The sequence below is a fragment of the Mobula hypostoma genome, chromosome 12 (genome assembly GCF_963921235.1).
Source record: "Mobula hypostoma chromosome 12, sMobHyp1.1, whole genome shotgun sequence".
In the NCBI taxonomy this organism is placed as follows: domain Eukaryota; kingdom Metazoa; phylum Chordata; class Chondrichthyes; order Myliobatiformes; family Myliobatidae; genus Mobula; species Mobula hypostoma.
The window spans coordinates 78,135,977-78,157,866 of NC_086108.1; the positions used below are offsets into that span (position 1 = coordinate 78,135,977).

Below are 21,890 nucleotides of genomic sequence, written 5' to 3' on the forward strand. Positions count from 1 at the left end.
GATGTTAGTTAAAAGCAAAGTGAAATAAACAGGTTTTGAGCTGTCTTTTAAAAGTGTCGATTGTGTCTGCGTCTTTTATAGCTTTAGGTATTGAATACCACAGTTTAGAAGAGTTGTTCAAAAAAAAAGCTGATCTGCCAATTATCTTTTGAGGGAGATGGTTCAAATTTAAGAGACTGATGGAAGAAGACCTGAGAGCTCGAGCAGGATTATGAAATGAAAACAATTCTGTGATGTGCTCTGGTCCCAGATCATTGAGAGCTTTAAAAATAACTAATAGAACTTTAAAATCAATTTTAAAAGATACAGTAAGCCAATGTAAATTAGCTAATATTGGAGTGATATGCTCACTCATCCTGATTTTGGTTAAATGTTTTGCAATAGCATTCTGAGTTAGGGTTTGTCAATAGATTATCTTGGAAGGCCAGTAAAAGGTGCTTTGCAGTAATCTAGTCTATTTGATATACAGGTGTAGTTTAGTTTTTCAGCATCAGTACATGACGGACGTACCTTTGCAATACTATTTAATTGTAGAAAAGCTGCTCTGTCACTTTGAGGGATTTAAAATTCAATCTGAATCAAGGATAACACCCAAGCTATTTACTTCTGATTTTACAAGGGGAGCCAAGTTCCCAAGTTTATCAAGAAGTTTATTTCTTTTGGCTTTGGGATCAAGTGTTTCAGTTTTATCTTCATTTAGTTTTAGGGAATTATTGCTCATCCATTTGTTTATTGCAGCCATACCAGAAGTCAGAAGATGGGGTGTTCTCATCATTAAACTCAACTGAGATATACATGTGTGTTATCTGCATATCTGTGGAATCACATCAAGTTTATGCTCTCTAAATGATGTCTCCTAAGGGGAGCATAAATAAAGAGAAGAGTAGAGGACCAAGACCAACACCAAAAGTTACATCATATCTCTTAGAAACTTGGTCTCCAAGCCAGACAAAAAATTTTCTCTAAGGTACACAAAACACAGCCCCAATAGGCTGGTCCTGGACTTATTTCCTGGCATGATTTACATATTGCTATTTAATTATTTATGGTTTATTACTATTTATGATGCAACTGTAACAAAAACCAATTTCCCCTGGGATCAATAAAGTATGACTATGTATATGGGCGAAACCATTTAAGGACACTCCAGAAAGGACAACCCAGTTCTCAAAGTGATTGAGGAGAATGTTGAGGCCAATTGTGTTGAAGGCAGCACTTAGACCTTTGAGAATTAGAACTGAGACCCTGTTGGCATGATTTTGAGCCTAAGATCACTGACAATTTTGGTAAGAGCTGTGGCAACCTTTGGTAACCTTTGTGCTGAGGTTTGCTCTAAAACCTGACTGAAACTTTTCTAGAATTTTGTTTTCATTCAGAAATTTGTCAAGTTGGTTGAAAATTATTTTTCTCAAGAATTTTGCGCTGGGAGGGAAGATTTGATATAGGCCTGTAGTTAAGTAGTACCTCACTATTTAAACTTGGCTTTTTAAACAGGAGTTTAACAACTGAATTTTGAAAGCATCTGGAAAAACCACAGTTTCAATGGATATGTTAGTAATTTTCCTTACGGAATTGAAGATCTTATTAAAAGAATCCTTTAAAAATGTGGTAAGGACTGGGTCGGGACAGCAACTAGACAGTTACTCTTTGTCACAATTTTAGAGTTCTGAATCAGAAATACTTGTAAGTTTTGACACGGTTGCCATCTTTTTGAGGTTTCCTATAGAGGTTATGAGTATCTGTAGCTATACTCTTCCTGGAAGTTTTTTTTTTGAGAAAAAATTTGCAAATTCCCTGCATCTGTGGCAGATGCTTGACTGAGGACATTATAGGTTGGGGCAGAGTTCAACAGTTGGTTTATAGTTGAGAACAATGTTCTTGAATTCCCTGCTATTCCCCGTAATAATCTTGGAAAAATGGGCTGTTCTTGAAGAGTGTATAGCAGCATCAAAAGAGGCTAGATTTTCCTTGAAAATATTATGGTGGATTTCGAGCCCAATTTTCCTCCAAGAGCAGTATGAGCTCTTGACCTGCAAACAGAATTGTTTAACCATGGTGATAATTTACTCAGTGACTTCTTTTTAATCCTAGGTGGGGCCACTGTATTTAAAATATTTGTCAAGTTATTGCTGAAAGAATCAACTCTTTTATTTACTGAGCGGTTTCCATCACATGGGTCAGATAAACTAACGAGCTCAGAATTTAACTTGTGTTGCAGCATCAAAATACTGGTTGTTGGCTGTAATTTTTTTGCGGTTTTGTGTACAGGCTGGAGGGCATCACAAAGTTCACAAAAATGATCAGAGATAATGATATCAGACAGATGTACATTAATAATATTTAACTCTTTTGCCATTACTAAGTCAAGTGCATTTCCAAGTCAATGGGTGGTTTCAGTGACATGCTGGGCAAGATCTAGGCTGTCTAGTAAGTTCATAAATTCAGCTGCCTTGGAGTTCATGTTTGAGAGATAATTAGTATGAATATTGAAATCACCAGAAAATATAGGCAGATAGGGAGCAAGAGCAGCAGCAGAGGTAATTAAGCGTAGTCTGCCATTCAGTCAGATTATGGTTGATCTCACTCTGACTTCACTCTCCCACTCATTCCCTGCATCGTGGATTCCAAAAAACTGTTAATTTCAGCTTTGAATATAATCAACAACTAAACGTATGGGGACAATAGAGACTATGGATACTAAGATCTGGCGCAAAACGCAAACTGCTGGAGGAACTGAACAAAGAAATGGGAGGAATTCAGTGAGTCAGGTAGTAACTATGGACAGAAGTGAATAATCAACTTTTGAGGATAAGACCTTTCAACAGGACTGGAAAGAGGGGAGATGGCCAGTATAAAATGGCAGAGGGAAGAGGGTGGAGCAAGAGCTGGCAGACTGTAATAGGTGGATCCAGGTAATGGTTGTGATAGGTATATGAGCGAGGGAGGAGAGCAGAAATGATGTGAGAAGCTGGTGATGGGTGGAAATGATAAAGGGCTGAAGAAGATAGAATGTGTTAGGAGAGGATGTAGACTAGGGTATAAAGGGAGGGAACCAGTGGGAAGAGTGTGTGAGTGGTGGGCAGATAGTGAGGGTGGAGGGGGGTAAAGTTTGATGGAGGGTAACTGGATCAGGAGAGAAAAAGGTAGTGGAGGTGGGAAGAGTGGGAGGGAAAGGACAAAGCAATTACCAGAAGGTAGAGAAATTGATGTTCAAGAACTCACTTTCATATTAAGAACTATTGTTTCACCAAGTGAAATAAGAGATTTAATTTGCTGCCTTAATGTGAAGTTGGGACAAATTGGCAATGATCTGTCCTGACCCGAATTCAAACAAATGGCAAAAGAGCAGGCTTGCCATTGCTTTTGAATGTACTTCCGCATTATTGAGTGAATTGGTAAGCTTGGTAAATGAGCTTATTGTCACGTGTACTGAGGTGCAGTGAAGAACCTGTTTTACGTACAGTTCCTACAGATAAAATCATTAAACTACATTGAAGTGGTACAAGATAAAACAGTGATAGAGTGCAAAATAGTGTTACAGTTATGGTGAAAGTGCAGTGCATGTAGACAGTAAGGTGCAAGATCCTAATGAAATTGTTGGTGGTCAAGAGTCTATTTTATCATGGTAGAGAACAGTTCAATAGTCCAATAACAGCAGGTCAGTAACTGTCCTTGAGCCTAATGATATGAGCCTTCAGTCTTTCCTGTCTTTTGCCTGATGGCTGAAGGTGGGAGTTAAGAGAATGTCTGGGGTGGGTGGTGTCTTTGATTGCGCTGGCTGCTTTACTAAGGCAGTGAGAAGTGTAGCTAGTGTCCATGGCAGGGAGGATGCTTTCTGTAGTGTCCGGAGCTGTGGCTAAAGCTCCCTGGAGTTTCTTACTGCCATGGAAAAGAGACTGTAAATGCTGTAATCTTGAGCAAGCAACAAATTGCTGGGGAAACTCAGCTGGTCAAACAACATATGTAGAGTCAGAGGGATAGTTGACATTCAAGACCCAAAATATCAACCAACCCTTTGCATTCATAGATGCTGACCTCATCCAGAATTTTGCTTTTTGCACCATTATTAATGCTCTCTGTTCTCGGGATGATCTCGAAAGCTTTTTCTGTGTTCGTCCTGTCATCATCGCCGGAGAGCAGTAAAGTTAGAACTAATGAGCTTCCTGCTTCCTCTTGTGAGCTTTGCACCATCCCCCTGCTGTAGCAGTGAGTTACAGGCTCTGTTTTCAGGCAGAGAGATGAAACAAATATTCCAAAGAATACTGTTTCTGGCAAATCTCTACCCTGAGCAACAAAAAAATTAGTACAGCTTCAGGGTAGAGGAGGCTTCCTACATTGAGCTTCAGACAGGAGGGCAAATAATTGCAAGGAAGTGGCAGAGGGGTTGAAAAAGCTATTGCATGAAATGAGGTGGACTTAATTCACACATTAATCAACCTTGATCATTGGATTCCTCTTTTAATCAGGGCTCCTTTGAGAGAGAGAAGGTGCAAGACAAATATTACTTCACTAAGGAGAAAGAGCTGTTTTATTTGCAGTAGATCTGACGATTTAAATTAATTTAATATTTTAAAAATCTTAATTATAACTAATCATCTGAGAAAAGGAGTTGAGAACTTGAGTGCAGTAGGATCAATGTGAATGCAAGCCCTTTTGTAAGAGTTGTCTTGTATTAAACTAACCCCAGTACTGAGAAAAACCTTCAGTGACCAAGGGGAAGTTTGTGTCAGCATCAAAGCAGCATTGTTCAGGGCTCCAGGGGTGATGGTGAGAGGTGCTTAGGAATGGCATTTATCAAGAAAGTGCATTGTCCCTCCTGCGTCTCTTTTTGTGATTACTCAGGGAGTCCCTGACGACTCTGTGTGGTTTCCTCCATGTGATACAAGGCCCTAACCTCCTTAAAAGTCTGTCAGCGTGCAGTTTAGAAACTTTTTTTTAAGGAAAAGCACTTCAGCCAGATTAAGCGAAGAGTGGGACAGTCAGAAGCAGAGAGAGCATTGTTGGGTGGTGGAGTGTGTGTAAGTAAGTGCAGTTACTGGGGAGAGCCTTTCTCCATATTTCCAGCATATCATATTCTGTTACTTTCTTGTGAATGTGACAAGTGGACGATTCAGCAACACTTGAAGGAGCAAAGCGAAAAAATATCATTATGGCATATTGTCCGATTGGGATTTATATCAAGAATCAAGTGTTGAGTGATTTCATGCTTTTTCCCTTCGGAGGCAGATGTGTGTTCTTTTGGTAGACAACCAAAACCTTTTCCCCCAGCAAGTTTCTTGCCCTCCAAGACTCAAAAAGGTAAAGGCTGTACGCTAAATTCTTCGCTAGGAATGGGTTTGTTTCCGGTAGGTGAAAATATTCATAACTTTTATTATTATGCTCTCAGCACAGAAGTGTGCCTTTTTTAATCAGACAAAAGGCCTTTGCAATAAAATTTAGTCTGTTTAATTTTAATTTTTTATTTTCAGAAGTGGTTTTGATAAATCCTCTGATGGCTAGCTTTATTGGTATATGATGGAATAGTTTATCAAGTTTAAAAAGTTTTCATTTTAACTTTCAAACCAGAAAACTGTAAGAATATTTAAGCTGTGGGCATTTGTAACCATAATCTACCTACTTCTGCTGACTCTTAATTAGTTGAGGCAATTTTATTTTGAAGTTAATTGCCAATAAGTGATAGTGCGTCTCACATAATAACAGCAAAGGAAATGGAGCAGGATAGTATGAGGTGCCTGAAATAAGCTATATCAGATCTCAAGTTTGTTTAAAAGAGAAAGAATGTCTCAGGATTGTTCTTCAGAAGTGTCTAAAGTTTGTATATTTAATTAAATACAAGTGAAAAGGGAGAGAATATAACCGAGAAGTCACCATCTTTTTCTGTTTGATCACTAATCCAAGTCTGGCTTGATGTATTTATGAAAAGTTGTTGGAAGAAATAAGCTGTAAAGACAGACAGCCTGAAGAGGGACAGCAAAAACATTAGTGTTAGATAAATGGAAATAAAATAGTCATTCAAGGCGAGAAAATTTCTTCCCTGTATTTTTGGGTGAGAAACTACTGTGGAAGGGAGACAAACTTCTGTAAGTGACTTGAATGTTCCCACTCCACCAGAAATGTATTGGTGGCCAAATTGGCAGTCAGTAACTTTGGAGACTCCGTACATTTGTTCAGAAAGGTTTGTGCCTTGAATGAACTATCAGTGCAAAGGTAGTTCAGTATTCATTTCTCTTTACGTGAACATGATGTGTAAGGATAGTCATAAAAATTAAAGATACTGAAGTATGACATTTGGTGTCTTGTGCCTATTCCACCATTCTGTAAAACCACAGCTCTTATCCTGTGGTGCTACTTCTATTCCCTTAATGTTTAAGTATCCATTTATCTTTATCTTGAATATATTCAGAAACCGAGTGCCCATCACCCCCATGCAATAGCATTCCAAAAATGTACTATTTTCTTGGTCCCTCCCCAACAGATACCTACTTTATCCCCCCTCAAAGAACAATTCCCTCAACCCTCCCTCATCCGAGGAAATCAATCTGGTGAACCTTTGTCCAATCATGAGTACATCCTCCTTTAGTCTGAGAGCTTGGATACATACATGGAATTACAACATAGTGGCCATTACAGAGACTTGGCTGGCACCAGGGCAGGAACGGATTCTCAATATGCCTGGATTTCAGTGCTTTAAGAGGGAATGGGGGGGGGAGGGAAGGAGGGGTGGCATTACTGGTCAGGGATATTACAGCTACAGAAAGGGTGGGTAATGTAGCACGAACCTCTTTTGAGTCAGTATGGGTGGAAGTCAGGAACAGGAAGGAAGCAGTTACTCTACTGGGGGTATTCTATAGGCCCCCTGGTAGCAGCAGAGATAGAGGAGCAGATTGGGAGGCAGATTTTTGAAAGGTGCAAAAATAACAGGGTTATTATCATGGGTGATTTTAACTTCCCTAATATGGATTGGCACCTGATTAGTTCCAAGGGTTTAGATGGGGCAGAGTTTGTTAAGTGTGTCCAGGACGGATTCCTGTCACAGTATGTGGACAGGCCGACTAGGGGGAATGCCATACTAGATCTAGTACTAGGTAATGAACCGGGTCAGGTCACAGATCTCTGTGGGTGAGCATCTGGGGGACAGTGATCACCGCTCCCTGGCCTTTAGCATTATCATGGAAAAGGATAGAATCAGAGAGGACAGGAAAATTTTTAATTGGGGAAGGGCAAATTATGAGGCTATAAGGCTAGAACTTGCGGGTGTGAATTGGGATGATGTTTTTGCAGGGAAATGTACTATGGACATGTGGTCGATGTTTAGAGATCTCTTGCAGGATGTTAGGGATAAATGTGTCCCGGTGAGGAAGATAAAGAATGGTAGAGTGAAGGACAAGTGAGGTGGAAAATCTAGTCGGGTGGAAGAAGGCAGCATACATGAGGTTTAGGAAGCAAGGATCAGATGAGTCTATTGAGGAATATAGGGAAGCAAGAAAGGAGCTTAAGGGGCTGAGAAGAACAAGAAGGGGGCGTAAGAAAGCCTTGGTGAGTAGGGTAAAGGAAAACCCCAAGGCATTCTTCAGTTATGTGAAGAACAAAAGGAAGACAGGAGTGAAGGTAGGACTGATTAGAGATAAAGGTGGGAAGATGTGCCTGGAGGCTGTGGAAGTGAACGAGGTCCTCAATGAATACTTCTCTTCACTATTCACCAATGAGAGGGAACTTGATGGTGAAGACAATATACGTGAGGTTGATGTTCTGGAGCATGTTGATATTAGGGGAGAGGAGGTGTTGGAGTTGTTAAGATACATTAGGATGGTTAAGTCCCCTGGGCCTGATGGAATATTTCCTAGGCTGCTCCATGAGGCGAGGGAAGAGATTGCTGAGCCTCTGGCTAGGATCTTTACGTCCTCGTTGTCCACGGAAATGGTACCAGAGGATTGGAGGGAGGCGAATGTTGTCCCCTTGTTCAAAAAAGGTAGTAGGGATAGTCTGGGTAATTATAGACCAGTGAGCTTTAGATCTGTGGTGGGAAAGCTGTTGGAAAAGATTCTTGGAGATAGGATCTATGGGCATTTAGAGAATCATGGTCTGATCAGGGACAGTTGGCATGGCTTTGTGAAGGGCAGATTGTGTCTAACAAGCCTGATAGAGTTCTTTGAGGAGGTGACCAGGCATATAGATGAGGGTAGTGCAGTGGATGTGATCTATATAGATTTTAGTAAGGCATTTGACAAGGTTCCACATGGTAGGCTTATTCAGAAAGTCAAAAGGCATGGGATCCAGGGAAGTTTGGCCAGATGGATTCGGAAGTGGCTTGCCTGCAGAAGGCAGAGGGTGGTGGTGGAGGAAGTACATTCAGATTGGAGGATTGTGACTAGTGGTGTCCCACATGGATCTGTTCTGGGACCTCTACTTTTCATGATTTTTATTAATGACCTGGATGTGGGGGTAGAGGGATGGGTTAGCAATTTTGCAGACGACCAAGGTTGGTGGTGTTGTAGATAGTGTAGAGGATTGTCAGAGAGACATTGATAGGATGCAGAAGTGAGCTGAGAAGTGGCAGATGGAGTTCAACCCGGAGAAGTGTGAGGTGGTACACTTTGGAAGGACAAACTCCAAGGCAGAGTACAAAGTAAATGGCAGGGTACTTGGTAGTGTGGAGGAGCAGAGGGATCTGGGAGTACATGTCCACATATCCCTGAAAGTTGCCTCACAGGTAGATAGGGTAGTTAAGAAAGCTTATGAGGTGTTAGCTTTCATAAGTTGAGGGACGGAGTTTAAGAGTTGCGAGGTAATGATGCAGCTCTATAAAACTCTGGTTAGGCCACACTTGGAGTACTGTGTCCAGTTCTGGTCGCCTCGCTATAGGAAGGATGTGGAAGCACCGGAAAGGGTACAGAGGAGATTTACCAGGATGCTGCCTGGTTTAGAGAGTATGGATTATGATCAAAGATTAAGTGAGCTAGGGCTTTACTCTTTGGAGAGAAGGAGGATGAGAGGAGACATGATAGAGGTGTACAAGATAATAAGAGGAATAGATAGAGTGGATAGACAGCGCCTCTTCCCCAGGGCACCACTGCTCAGTAGGAGGACATGGCTTTAAGGTAAGGGGTGGGAAGTTGAAGGGGGATATTAGAGGAAGGTTTTTTTTTACTCAGTGTTTGGTGCATGGAATGCACTGCCTTAGTCAGTGGTGGAGGCAAATACACTCGTGAAGTTTAAGAGACTACTAGACAGGTATATGTAGGAATTTAAGGTGGGGGGGTATATGGGAGGCAGGGTTTGAGGGTCAGCACAACATTGTGGGCCAAAGGGCCTGTAATGTGCTGTACTATTCTATGTTCTAGTGAAGTGCCAAAATAGGTTGAGGGATTGGTCAGTCCAGAAGCAGTTGCAAACATTTTAAAGGGATCTTTTACATTACATGGTATAAATGCATTCCAATTGGAAAGGGGGAACAATATACAGTCAATGCATTCTACATCTTTAACCAAAAATGTAAATGATAGTTTCAAACTTAAAAGAGAAAACATAATTGCACAAAGACAGGTGACAGGTCTAAAATAGGTCAAATATAATGCAGCAAAGAAGGACTAAAAGATTATAAGAAATGGAAATTAGAGTATGAGACAAAGTTAGCTAAAAATGTGGAAATAGAGTTTCTATAGATTCTTAAAATGGGAAAATAATTAGCAAAGCGATTGTCTTATAGAAGGAGTGCAAAGGATTATTGATGGAAATGAAGATGAATTGGACATTACTTTTTATAATAGAGAATACAAGTGACATCCCTGCAATAGAGGAAAATTGAGAATTAGAGGACAGAAATGCAGTAAAATTATAATTTCCAGAGATGTGCTGTGGGAATCTTGCTGGAATTGTGGATTAACAAGTCTCCAGCTCCTAATGCTCTTCATCTTGGAGTATTAAAATAAGTGGCTAGCTTGTAAGATAGTTGATATTAGTTTTGATTTTCCAAAATTTCTTTGATTCATTAAAGTTTATATTAGATTGGAAAATAACAAATGGAACTCCTTTATTCAAAAGTAAAGTTGGAGAAAGCTGGAAGCTCTAGGCCTGTAAGAAGATATTGCTGAAGAGACAGTATTGAAAAAAGTGAGACAGTCAGCAAGTCAGTGTATTTTTGTGAAAGGGAAAACATGCTTAACTAACTTATGGACGTTCTTTGAAGAAGTAATATGCTTTGTAGATAAAGATGATTCAGGCATGTTCTAAGCAGATTCAAAGAAATATTTTGATAAAATCAAAGGAAATGTGAAAATAAAAATTCAAGATATGAGGCAACAAGTTGATGTAGGTTAAGATTGGTTGACTATCAGAAAGTAGAAGTTAAGCATCATTGTCAAGATGTAATCAGTATTCTGACACAGAGACCTAAACTTTTCAGTCTAAAGAAATGTCCTGGATGAAGAGGCCAAAGGTAAATTTGCTAAATCTGATGTTATAAAGATAAGTAGGGAAGTAAGTTGTAAGGAGGATGAAAGGAGGCTACCAAAGGACATAGGTTAAATGAATGGACAAATGGAGTACAATATGGGAACATGTGAAATTGTCCATTTTGGTAGGAAAAAGAATGAAGAAAGTTATGGTCTTAAAAACTTCAGAATTCTGAGTTGCAAAGGGATTTTGATGTCCTAGTGCATGATTTGCAAAAAAAAGATTAATATATAGGTACTGCTGATAAATGGGAAAGCTAACAATGTTATTTTTCATTGTTAGAGGAAATGAATATGAAATAAAAAGCTTATGCTTCAGTTGATGAAACTATGAACAGTAATGGTTTATTTGACAAATACTTGGAATAAATAGGAAATCATTGGAAAGGTTGGGCTTGTATCCACTGGAGTTGAGGCAGCTTAATGGCACAGCTTGTAAAGCTACTGCTTCCTGGATCCAACTTGATCTGGTTCATTCCTGAGCTCAGGCACTGGCTATGTGGAGTTTACTCTGTGACAACATGGGCATTTGCCAACTGCCCTAATTTTCTTGCACATCTCAAAGATGGTAGGTTAATTGGCCATTATAAATACCAGCTAGGTCTAGGTGATTGATGGAATCTGAAGAGTTGATGGGAATGTGGTGAGATTAAAAAGATGGAATTAGTCTAAAACTGTAGTCTTGTGAAAGTACTCAGACCCAAACCATTTGTTCACATAAATATTACAATCAGGGATTTTGATCAATTTAACTGAATTTTTATTTGTGAATCACATGCTCCTTTTTTTTTCCACATTACAGCCCAAACCAGGTAAATTGTAAAGCATGAAAAACTATAATTTCAATAACAAGTGGCAGCAGCTCAAAAGCATTCGGCCCCCTTTGCTCAGTACTTTGTTGAACCACCTCTTGCAGCTATTAAAGCCAGTAGTCTTTTTGGATATGTCTGTATCAGCTTTGTGCAAGGTGATGGGGCAAGATTTTCCCACTTGGAAAATTAGTCAAGCTGTGCCAGATTAGTTGGGAAGTGACAGTGGACAGCAGTCTGAGGTCTTGCTGGAGATGTTCGATCTGGTTAAGGTCAGGACTCTGACTGGGCCACTCAAATCTTCAAGTTTTTTCATTCAAAACCATTCATGGTTGTTCTGGCAGTGCGCTTTTCATCATTGTCCTGCTGAAAGATGAACTTTCTCCCCAGTTTAAGCTTTCTGGCAGAGGCTAACAGGTTTTTATCCAGGATTTGTCAGTATTTAGCGGCATTTGTCCTCCCATCAATCCTGACCAAATTTCCAGTCCTTGATGCTGAAAAGCATCCCATAGTATGATGTTACCTCCATCATTGTGCCCAAATTTGTGCTTCTGTATTATAATTTCCCTGACTTGCCTTGAATGCTCTTTTGTCTTCATTTTGGTTTGGTCTGTTGAAAATCTACTATACTGTTGGATCTTACAGGGAGAGATATTTACAGTTGTTTTATGAAATTTTTGAAAACAGGCAATCCTCCAATTTTCTATATCAACAAATTGGGTGAGTTGGTAAGGTAATACAGGTTATTACCCTACCAACTGAGGAAAGTTAGGGTCGTAATTACAAAATTGATGAATACTTTGTCAGCCTCACAATTTTTGGTAAATTTTTGACAGATTTTAGAATTTTCCATTTGATTTGACATGATGCATGATGTTTTATAGATGAGCTCAAAAATACAATATATCTTAAATTTAGAAAATGAGACAGTAAAGTGAATGTCATTTTTTTTTGAAATACAAGGTCTTGAGCCTTAATGCAGAGAAGACATTTCTACTTGTGCAAGAATCTATAACATGAAATTTTGAAAAATAAAGGTAATCTGTTTGAGGGAAATGGGGTGAATGCTTTTCTCACAGGAAATTGTGAGTCTCTGAGCTCTGTTTCTCAAAAGCAGGGCTAGATAGATTGAGTTGACAAGGTGGATAGGGTGGAAGATTATACAGAATAGCCAGGAATTACAAAATTTCATCAGAAAAGCCATGATCTTAAATACTGGAGCAGGCATGAAGGCTGGGTGACTTGCTCTGATCCTAAATGTTTTATTCATTTGTGTGTTCAGAGGAAAACCAGAAATATAAATCATATTGCAGGTGTTTTTAAACCAAGGCCCTGTTTTGTTGCAGTAAGATGACTTTGCTCTTGTGCTCAAAATCATCTTCTAATTCAGAATCAGGTTTATTATCACTGTCTTATAGGAAATGAGGTTTTGTTATTTTGTGGTAGAAGTACAGCACAAACACAACATTATAGATTTAAAATAAATAAATATTACAAAGGCAAAAGGAACAATGCAGTAGTATAAATGGGTTCATGGACTATTCAGAAATCTGATTACTGGAGAGAAGCTGCTTTTGAATTTTTGAGTGTAGGTTTTCAGATTCCTATATGTCCTCCCTGATGGTAGTAATGAGACGAAGGCATGTACGGAATGGTGGACGCTGCCTTCGGAAGCCACTGCCAGTTGATAACGATGAGGGGGATTGTGCCCATGATGGAGTTGCCTGAGCTCATGACCCTTGATAGCTGTGAATTGGAGACTCCACACCAGGCTGAGGTGCAAGCAGTCAAAATGTTCTCTGCCATACATGTATAGAAATTTGCAAGGATCTTGGTGGTGACCTACCAAATCTCCTCAAATTCCTAATGAAGTAGAACTGCTGGCATGCTCTACTGTGATTTGTGATTGCATCAGTGAGTTGGGTCCTGGACAGCCCTCAAAGATTTTGACAGCCAGGAAATTAAAGCAGCTCACCCTTTCCACTGACCCCTTGAAACCTGGCGCCTGTTCTCCTCATTTCATCTCCCTGACAATCACAATCAATTTCTTGGTCTTGCTGACAATGAGTATGTGGTTGTTGTTGCAGTACAATTTAATTAGCCAATCTATCTCATTCCTGTAAGCCTCCTTGTTGATATCAGATATTTTACTGACAGTGATGTCATCTGAATTACAAATGACATTTGACCTGTGCTTACCACACAGTTATGACTGCAGAGAGAGTAGTGCAGTGGGCTAAGGACTCTTCCTTGTGATACGCCTGTCTCGCTTTTCAGCGAGATGATGATGTTATTACCAGTCCATACTGACAGTGGCTTCCCAATGAAGAGGTTGAGAATCCATCAGCAGCTGGATATGCAGAGACTCATATGCAGAAGCTTAATGATTAAAATTGAGGGGGTGATGGTATTGAATGTCGACGTGCTTTGCTGGTATCTAGGTGCTTCAAAGCAGAGTGGAGAGCCAGTGAGATTGTGACTGCTGTAGTGCTGGTGTGAATTGCAGCAGGTCCAGGTCTAGGAGTTAATTCTAGTCATGACCAACCTCTCGAAGCACCTCATTACAGTAGACAAGAGTGCTTCTGGTTGATAGTCTACAAAGAGTTCTTAATAACTTTCTGTAATTCATGTTAACTTCAAGTAATTCATGTACAAGAACACCAAAATCGCCCTGATGTGCATGAACTCCTTTTTAGTCTCCCACCACTAGCAGCTAATGTTTCATAACCAAATTGGATGGATATGTTGTTTTTGATCCATAATCCATATTGTTGATGTAGATTGTGAACAGCTGGGGCACCAGCATTACTTCTGAGGCACCCCATTCATTACATCTGCTCAATTCCAAAACGACATTCATTTCTACTTGCAAGCACCGACACCAGAAAGTGGTGTCACAGGTAGAAAGGGTAGTTACACCGCAGTTACACGAGGTTGGTGAGGCTGCATTTGGAGTGTTGCGTTCAGCGCTGACTACCCTGCTATAGGAAAGGTGCTATTAGCTGGAAAAAGTGTGGAAAAGATTTGCAAGGATATTGCCCAGACTTGAAGGACTGGGTTATAGAAACATAGAAAATAGGTGCAGGAGTAGGCCATTCGGCCCTTCGAGCCTGCACCGCCATTTATTATGATCATGGCTGATCATCCAACTCAGAACCCCGCCCCAGCCTTCCCTCCATACCCCCTGATCCCCGTAGCCACAAGGGCCATATCTAACTCCCTCTTAAATATAGCCAATGAACTGGCCTCAACTGTTTCCTGTGGCAGAGAATTCCACAGATTCACCACTCTCTGTGTGAAGAAGTTTTTCCTCATCTCAGTCCTAAAAGGCTTCCCCTTTATCCTCAAACTGTGACCCCTTGTTCTGGACTTCCCCAACATCGGGAACAATCTTCCTGCATTTAGCCTGTTCAATCCCTTTAGGATTTTATACGTTTCAATCAGATCCCCCCTCAATCTTCTAAATTCCAACGAGTACAAGCCCAGTTCATCCAGTCTTTCTTCATATGAAAGTCCTGCCATCCCAGGAATCAATCTGGTGAACCTTCTTTGTACTCCCTCTATGGCAAGGATGTCTTTCCTCAGATTAGGGGACCAAAACTGCACACAATACTCCAGGTGTGGTCTCACCAAGGCATTATACAGCTGCAGTAGTACCTCCCTGCTCCTGTACTCGAATCCTCTCGCTATAAATGCCAGCATACCATTCGCCTTTTTCACTGCCTGCTGTACCTGCATGCCCACTTTCAATGACTGGTGTATAATGACACCCAGGTCTCGTTGCACCTCCCCTTTTCCTAATCGGCCACCATTCAGATAATAATCTGTTTTCCTATTTTTGCCACCAAAGTGGATAACTTCACATTTATCCACATTAAATTGCATCTGCCATGAATTTGCCCACTCACCCAACCTATCCAAGTCACCCTGCATCCTCTTAGCATCCTCCTCACAGCTAACACTGCCACCCAGCTTCGTGTCATCCGCAAACTTGGAGATGCTGCATTTAATTCCCTCATCCAAGTCATTAACATATATTGTAAACAACTGGGGTCCCAGCACTGAGCCTTGCGGTACCCCACTAGTCACCGCCTGCCATTCTGAAAAGGTCCCGTTTATTCCCACTCTTTGCTTCCTGTCTGCTAACCAATTCTCCACCCACACCAATACCTTACCCCCAATACCGTGTGCTTTAAGTTTGCACACTAATCTCCTGTGTGGGACCTTGTCAAAAGCCTTTTGAAAATCCAAATATACCACATCCACTGGTTCTCCCCTATCCACTCTACTAGTTACATCCTCAAAAAATTCTATGAGATTCGTCAGACATGATTTTCCTTTCACAAATCCATGCTGACTTTGTCCGATGATTTCACCGCTTTCCAAATGTGCTGTTATCACATCTTTGATAACTGACTCCAGCAGTTTCTCCACCACCAACGTTAGGCTAACTGGTTTGTAATTGCCTGGTTTCTCTCTCCCTCCTTTTTTAAAAAGTGGGGTTACATTAGCCACCCTCCAATCCTCAGGAACTAGTCCAGAATCTAACGAGTTTTGAAAAATTATCACTAATATATAGTTTATCACTAATTTATCACTATTATAGGGAGAGTTTGAGCTGATTAGGACCTTATTGCATGGAGCAGAGAAGACTGAGCATATAGATGTGTGTAGATTATGAATGGTTTAGATAGGGTGAATACAGTGTTTTGCCCAGGGCTGGGGTATATAAAAAAAAAAAATTGATGACACAGGTTTAAGGTGAGAGGGGAATGATTTAATATAAACCTGAGAGGCAACTTTGGAATAAGCTGCCAGAGGAAGTGTTTGAGGCAGGTGCAGTTATAATTTTTAAAAGACAATTGGACAGCTTCATGAGTAGGAAAGGTTTAGAGCGGGGTTCCTGACATGGGTCCACACAGCCCTCCGTTAATGGTAGGGGTCCATGGGATAAAAAAAGTTGGGAACTCTTGATTTGGAGGGATATGGGTCAAATCCAGGCAACTAGCCAAGATGGGCATTTTGGTCAGCATTGATGAGTAGACCAAAGAAACTATTTCCATGCCTTATAACTCGATGACTTGTATATTATTTTCAAACTTCCAATATTACGTGTTAACCTATGTCCTTCATTAGCACTACTGCTTGGAAACCCACAGACAACTGGCATCACACATAAAAGTTGCTGGTGAACGCAGCAGGCCAGGCAGCATCTCTAGGAAGAGGTGCAGTTGATGTTTCAGGCCGAGACCCTTCGTCAGGACAACTGGCATCATTGCTTTTTGTCTTTGTTGTTCCTTAGCTCTGCTCTGATTGACTTTAGTTCTTGATCTTTTTCTGAGCTCAGATCCTTTCCCTCCATTCCTTCATTATTGAGGCCATCCTTCCTCCTCCATTATATGTTTCATTTGACGTCTTAATTGATCTTTGTCAGCAGCATTTTATCGCCTTTACTCAAGTATTAAAATAATCTGACTTTTTTCAAGTCTATGCATTAATTGGGTAAAGAGGAAAAGGTGTTTTGTTGGCTAGGGTTGCAAAATACCAAGTAAATAGTTCCCCATGACCAGCAAATGAGTGGGGATTGTTTGCTCCCTTTGTGTTTACAGTGTCAATACAGTTACAAATAAGACTGAATTTAAACAGCAGATCAATACCAATAAAAGATTAGAGAGAGCATGATGTGCTCACCAAAACAAAACTCATTCAGTACCCGGGGGTGGTCTGAGCGTCCTGTTTTCTAAACAAAGCAACTTTAAAATTGAGTGCAATATTTGTACAATTTGGACCAAGAATATACTTGTAATATTTCAGTATTTAAATGCCAGTTCAGTCTTGAGGCTAGCAGATTGTTGAATAATACAGCAACTTCACTAAGGTCTGTTACTCTGGCTTTGTGCCACTGTGATTGTACCTTAAATACTTCCTATGAGCAGCCTAGAAAGCTGTTCAGTTGTTTGGACAATAGAAGTCGACTTGTTTAATGGACAGGCATGAGTTTTTTTTGAACATTGTGGGCTATGTTAAGAGAAATATTATGTACGTGATTAGTCAACCCTATTTTGTAAATTCTTGCAATGAGCTTGCCCCAGCAAAATTACTTCCATCCACCATATTGATTTTCATACATTAACACAAATAATATAGAGACAATTAATATTAAAGCTTGAAACTGAGCAATGTGAGCAGGTAATGCACTTCAATAATCTATTCAGAGTTAGAAAAGTGTATATTCAAAACTTGACTAAGGACTGCAAATTGTGTATTAAATGACATGGCCCTTGGAAACAAATGTGAGAATCACAATATCACTGACCCACAACTGTAGCTTCTGATGTAGGCGGTAAGCTAGCTTTGTACTGCTCACTGCTGAATGTGACTCTGATGGTAATGGGTTCTGTGCCAGCAAAGCCCTAAACATAAAAGATCTTAAGCCCTATCCGATGTAAATATCTACCAGTACCCTCAGTATAGGGCTGTATCTGTATCCATCTACTTTTCAAAGACTAGTTTCCTTCCCTTTCTAGTCTCTGCAGCGAGGTTTAGCTACCAACACCCCTACCTTCTAAACCAAGGAGGAGGTTATTCGAGCTTACAAAGTAGTTTAAACAGTTTATTTCAAATGGTAAATGTCTAAAGTTAGACAAATAGTTAACATTTGATACTCAGATTTCAGATTTATAAAATATTTTTGAATTACTGAAGACTTAGGAACTACAAAGTATTTCCAAAAATAGGTACAATCCTTATGAACTAAAAGAACATGCCAAAGAATTGCAAATTAAAATAAATGAGTCATCCATTACCGAAACTGAAGGCTGAAGAATGAGTGCGAGTTCTTCTTTCTGTCACTCCCTATTTCTGTCATTCTCCTTGTCATTATAAACAATTCCCAAATATTCAATGAGTCTGCTCCACCCTTTCATGGCTGATCCATTTTCCTGTCAGCCCCAACATCCTGCCTTCTCCCTGTTACTTTTCATGTCCTGACTCAAGTCACATTCAGCAGTGAGCAGTACAAAGCTAGCTTACTGCCTACAGCAGAAGCTACAGTTGTGGGTCAGTCCTCAAGAATGCATCAACCTCTGCCTTAAAAAAAAAATACCAAATGACCTGGCCTCCAGTGGCCTGTGGCAACGAATTCTGCAGATTCATCACCCTCTGGCTAAAGAAATTCCTCCTCATCTTGATTCTAAATGGATGTTCCACTATTCTGAGGCTGTGCCCTCTGGCCTAAGACTCCCCCACCAGAGGAAACATCCTCTCTATATTTACTCTGAGGCCTTTCAACATTCAGCAGGTTTCAATGAAATTCCCCCCTCATTCATCTGAATTCCAGTGAGTACAGGTCTAGAGCCATCAAATGCTCCTCTTATGATAAGCCTGTCAATCCCAGAATCATTTTCATGAACCTCCTTTGAACCCTCTCCAATGTCAGCACTTCCTTTCTCAGGTAAGAGGCCCCAGACTGCTCTCAATACTCCAAGTGAGCCCTTGCCAGTGCCTTATAAAGCCTCAACGTTACATACTTGTGTATTCTAGTCATCTCGAAATGAATGTTAACAGTGCATTTGTCTTCCTCAACACTGACTCAACCTGCAAATTAACTTTTTGGGACTCCTGCATGAGGACTCCCAAAGCCCTTTGTAACTCAGATTTTTGAATTTTCTCTCCATTTAGAAAATAGTCTATGCTTTTATTCCTTCTACCAAAGTGCATGACCATGCACTTTCCAACACTATATTCTATCACCACTTGTTACCCGTTCTCCTAATCTGAGTCCTTCTGCAACCTGTTTCCTCAACACTATATGCACTTCCAGCTTTCATTGTATCATCCGTAAACTTGCCCACAAAGCCATCAATTCTGCCATTCATATCATTGATGTACAACTTAAAAAGAAGTGGTCCCAACACAGATCCCTCTGGAACACCATGATAATCAGAAAAGGATGGCTTTATTCCCACACTTTGCCTCCTGCCAATCAGCCAGTGCTCTATCCAAGCTATTTTCTTTCCTATGATACCATGGGCTCTTAATTTGTTAAGCAGCCTTATGTGTGGCACCTTCCCAAAAGCCTTCTGAAAATCCAACCCATTCTCCTCTGTCTATGCTGCTTGTTATTTCTTCTAAGAATTCCTACAAATCTGGCAGGCAAAATTTTCCCTAGAGGAAATCCTCAACATACTTTATCATGTGCTTCCAAGTACCTCAAAACCACATCCTTAACAATTGGTTCCAACATCTTCCCCACCACTGAGGTCAGACTAGCTGGCCTATAATTTCCTTCCTTTTGCTTCTCCCTCTTCTTGAAGAATGGAGTGACATTTACAGTTTTCCAGTCCTCTAGAACCATGCCAGAAACTATTGGTTCTTGAAATATTATTACTAATGTCTCCACAATCTCTAAACCTCTTTCAGAACCTTTGTGTAGACCATCTGGTCCAGGTGATTTAGCTACCTTCAGAGCTTTCAGTTACCCAAGCACCTTCTCCCTAATAATGGCAACTAGACTTGTGTCTGCCTCCTGCCACTCTCAAGCTTCCCTCATTCTGCTAGTATCTTCCATTTTATGTATCTGAAGAAACTTTTGATATCTGCTTTAATATTATTGGCTAGCTTACTTCTGTATTCCATCTTTTCCTTTTTTGACTTCCTTAGTTGCCTTCTGTTAGTTTTTAAGGCATCTCAATCCTCTAACTGCCCAGTAATTTTTGCTCTTTTATATGCCCTCTATTTGGCTTTTATGTTGGATTTGACTTATCAGCCACGATTGCATCATCCTATCTTTAGAATACTACTACTGCTTTGGGATGTAACTATCCTGCACCTTCCGAATTACTCCCAAAAGCTCCATCCAATGCTGCTATGCTGTCATCCCTGCTAGTGTCCCCTTCCAATCAACTTTCTCTCTCATGCCTCTGTAATACCCTTTATTCCATTGTACTACTGATACATCTGACTTTAGCTTCTCCGTCTCAAATTGAAGAGTGAATTCAATCATAAACAAGACAAAATTTGCAGATGCTAAAAATCCAAGCAACACACGTAAAATGCTGGAGGAACTCAAGTAGGTCAGACAGCATAGATGCTGTAGCTCCCCCCCCCCCCCCCCAGTAGGTCCCTCCCCACCAACAGTACCCAAAACAATATACTTATTATTGAGGGGAATGTTCATAGGGGTACTCTCTATTGGCTGCCCAGTTCCCTTTTTTCTTCTGACAGTCACCCGCCTCCTGCAACCTAGGGGTAACTACCTCCCTGTAGCTCCAATCTATCACTTCCTCCGTTTCCCAAATGAGCCAAAGGACATTAAGCTGCAGCTCCAGTTCCTTAAAGCATTCTCTGAGGAGCTGCAGCTTGGTGCACCTGGTGCAGTTGTGGTTATCCAGGAGGCCGCAAGTCTTCCAGAATTCCGACATCTCTCATAAAGAACACAATACTGCTCCTGGAGCCATTCTCACTACACTGACTGTGCCCTAAAAAATGAGAAATAAAGAATGAAGAAGAAACTTACCAGCTACTTGCCTCACCAAAGCCTGATGAGCTAAAGCCACTCTAACACTGGCCCAGTCAAACAATAGCCACTCCTACAATGGCTGCTCCTCTTGCCCCTTCCTTATTTTTATCTGCACTTTCTAATGCATCCGGTCCACTGATTGGTCACAGTCTAAACTCCAAAAGCTACTGCCAAGCGCTGCTTTCTTAATCTTCAATTTCAGACCTGTGTGAAGTCATCACTTCTTCTCATGCCCCCAATTACTGATTGGGTATGATCCAAACTCCCATGTGATGTTTACCAGATACCTTTGCTGGGACAAAGTAATTTACATCGATGGCCTAAAAGATTCTGAAGACAATGGTACAAATACCTTGGCTGTAGCTGCCTGGTTTAATATAGGCCAATTAACATAGCCCAGTTGTCTTGTGTTTGGCCAATGCAAACAATAAGTCTCATGGTCACTTCACTTTGCAGCAAGCACAAGTGTCCTTTGAATTTCAAACAGATTACTGCTTGCAAATTGCACTGAGAACTTGAGGCTGGTTCTTGTTTATAACAGGAAATCGAGCAAGGAATATTTGAGGGAGTTAGATATGGCCCTTGTGGCTACGGGGATCAGGGGGTATGGAGGGAAGACTGGGGCGGGGTTCTGAGTTGGATGATCAGCCATGATCATAATAAATGGCGGTGCAGGCTCGAAGGGCCGAATGGCCTACTCCTGCACCTATTTTCTATGTTAAAAGCTTAACTTTGTCACAAACAACTTTGACCCTTTGGAAAGGTCATGCTGCTGTAGTAGAAAGCTGAAGTTAGTAGTAATCCTCTTGGGCCTTGGAAAGTGAATATCCATCACAATTGCGGCACGTAGCCAACACTAACTTTAACTGTTGCTGCGTGCTTCATCAAGGCGAGATGTGTCAGAACTGAGTCCCAAGCACCATTGGAAGTTTGTTCTACTTAAAGCCCAGCCAAACCTCTTAAAGGTAAACCATGACATACAGCAATGGGCAGATGGTACAGCCAACATCCTTGTTTATTTGACCTCACTGAAGATCATATTGGGGAATCGATCACTGAATACCTCACAGATAGGGCGAGGCTAAGAGCTGTTATCCATCCTCCCGCTTC

The 21,890-nt window shown here is 40.7% G+C and overlaps 1 protein-coding gene across 6 annotated transcripts in view; it reads left to right on the top strand.

Moving 5' to 3' along the window:
• slc6a9 (solute carrier family 6 member 9) overlaps positions 1-21,890 on the top strand; it is a 299,983-nt gene that overhangs the window by 135,247 nt on the left and 142,846 nt on the right. For 2 of the 6 annotated variants that reach the window (XM_063064440.1, XM_063064443.1), the window contains exon 1: positions 5,029-5,298. The exons of 2 other annotated variants lie outside the window; for them this stretch is intronic. In XM_063064440.1, coding sequence (XP_062920510.1) covers positions 5,227-5,298 — 72 coding nt within the window. In that variant the 5' untranslated portion in view covers positions 5,029-5,226. 2 more of the 6 variants (XM_063064444.1, XM_063064442.1) reach the window with 2 other exon arrangements.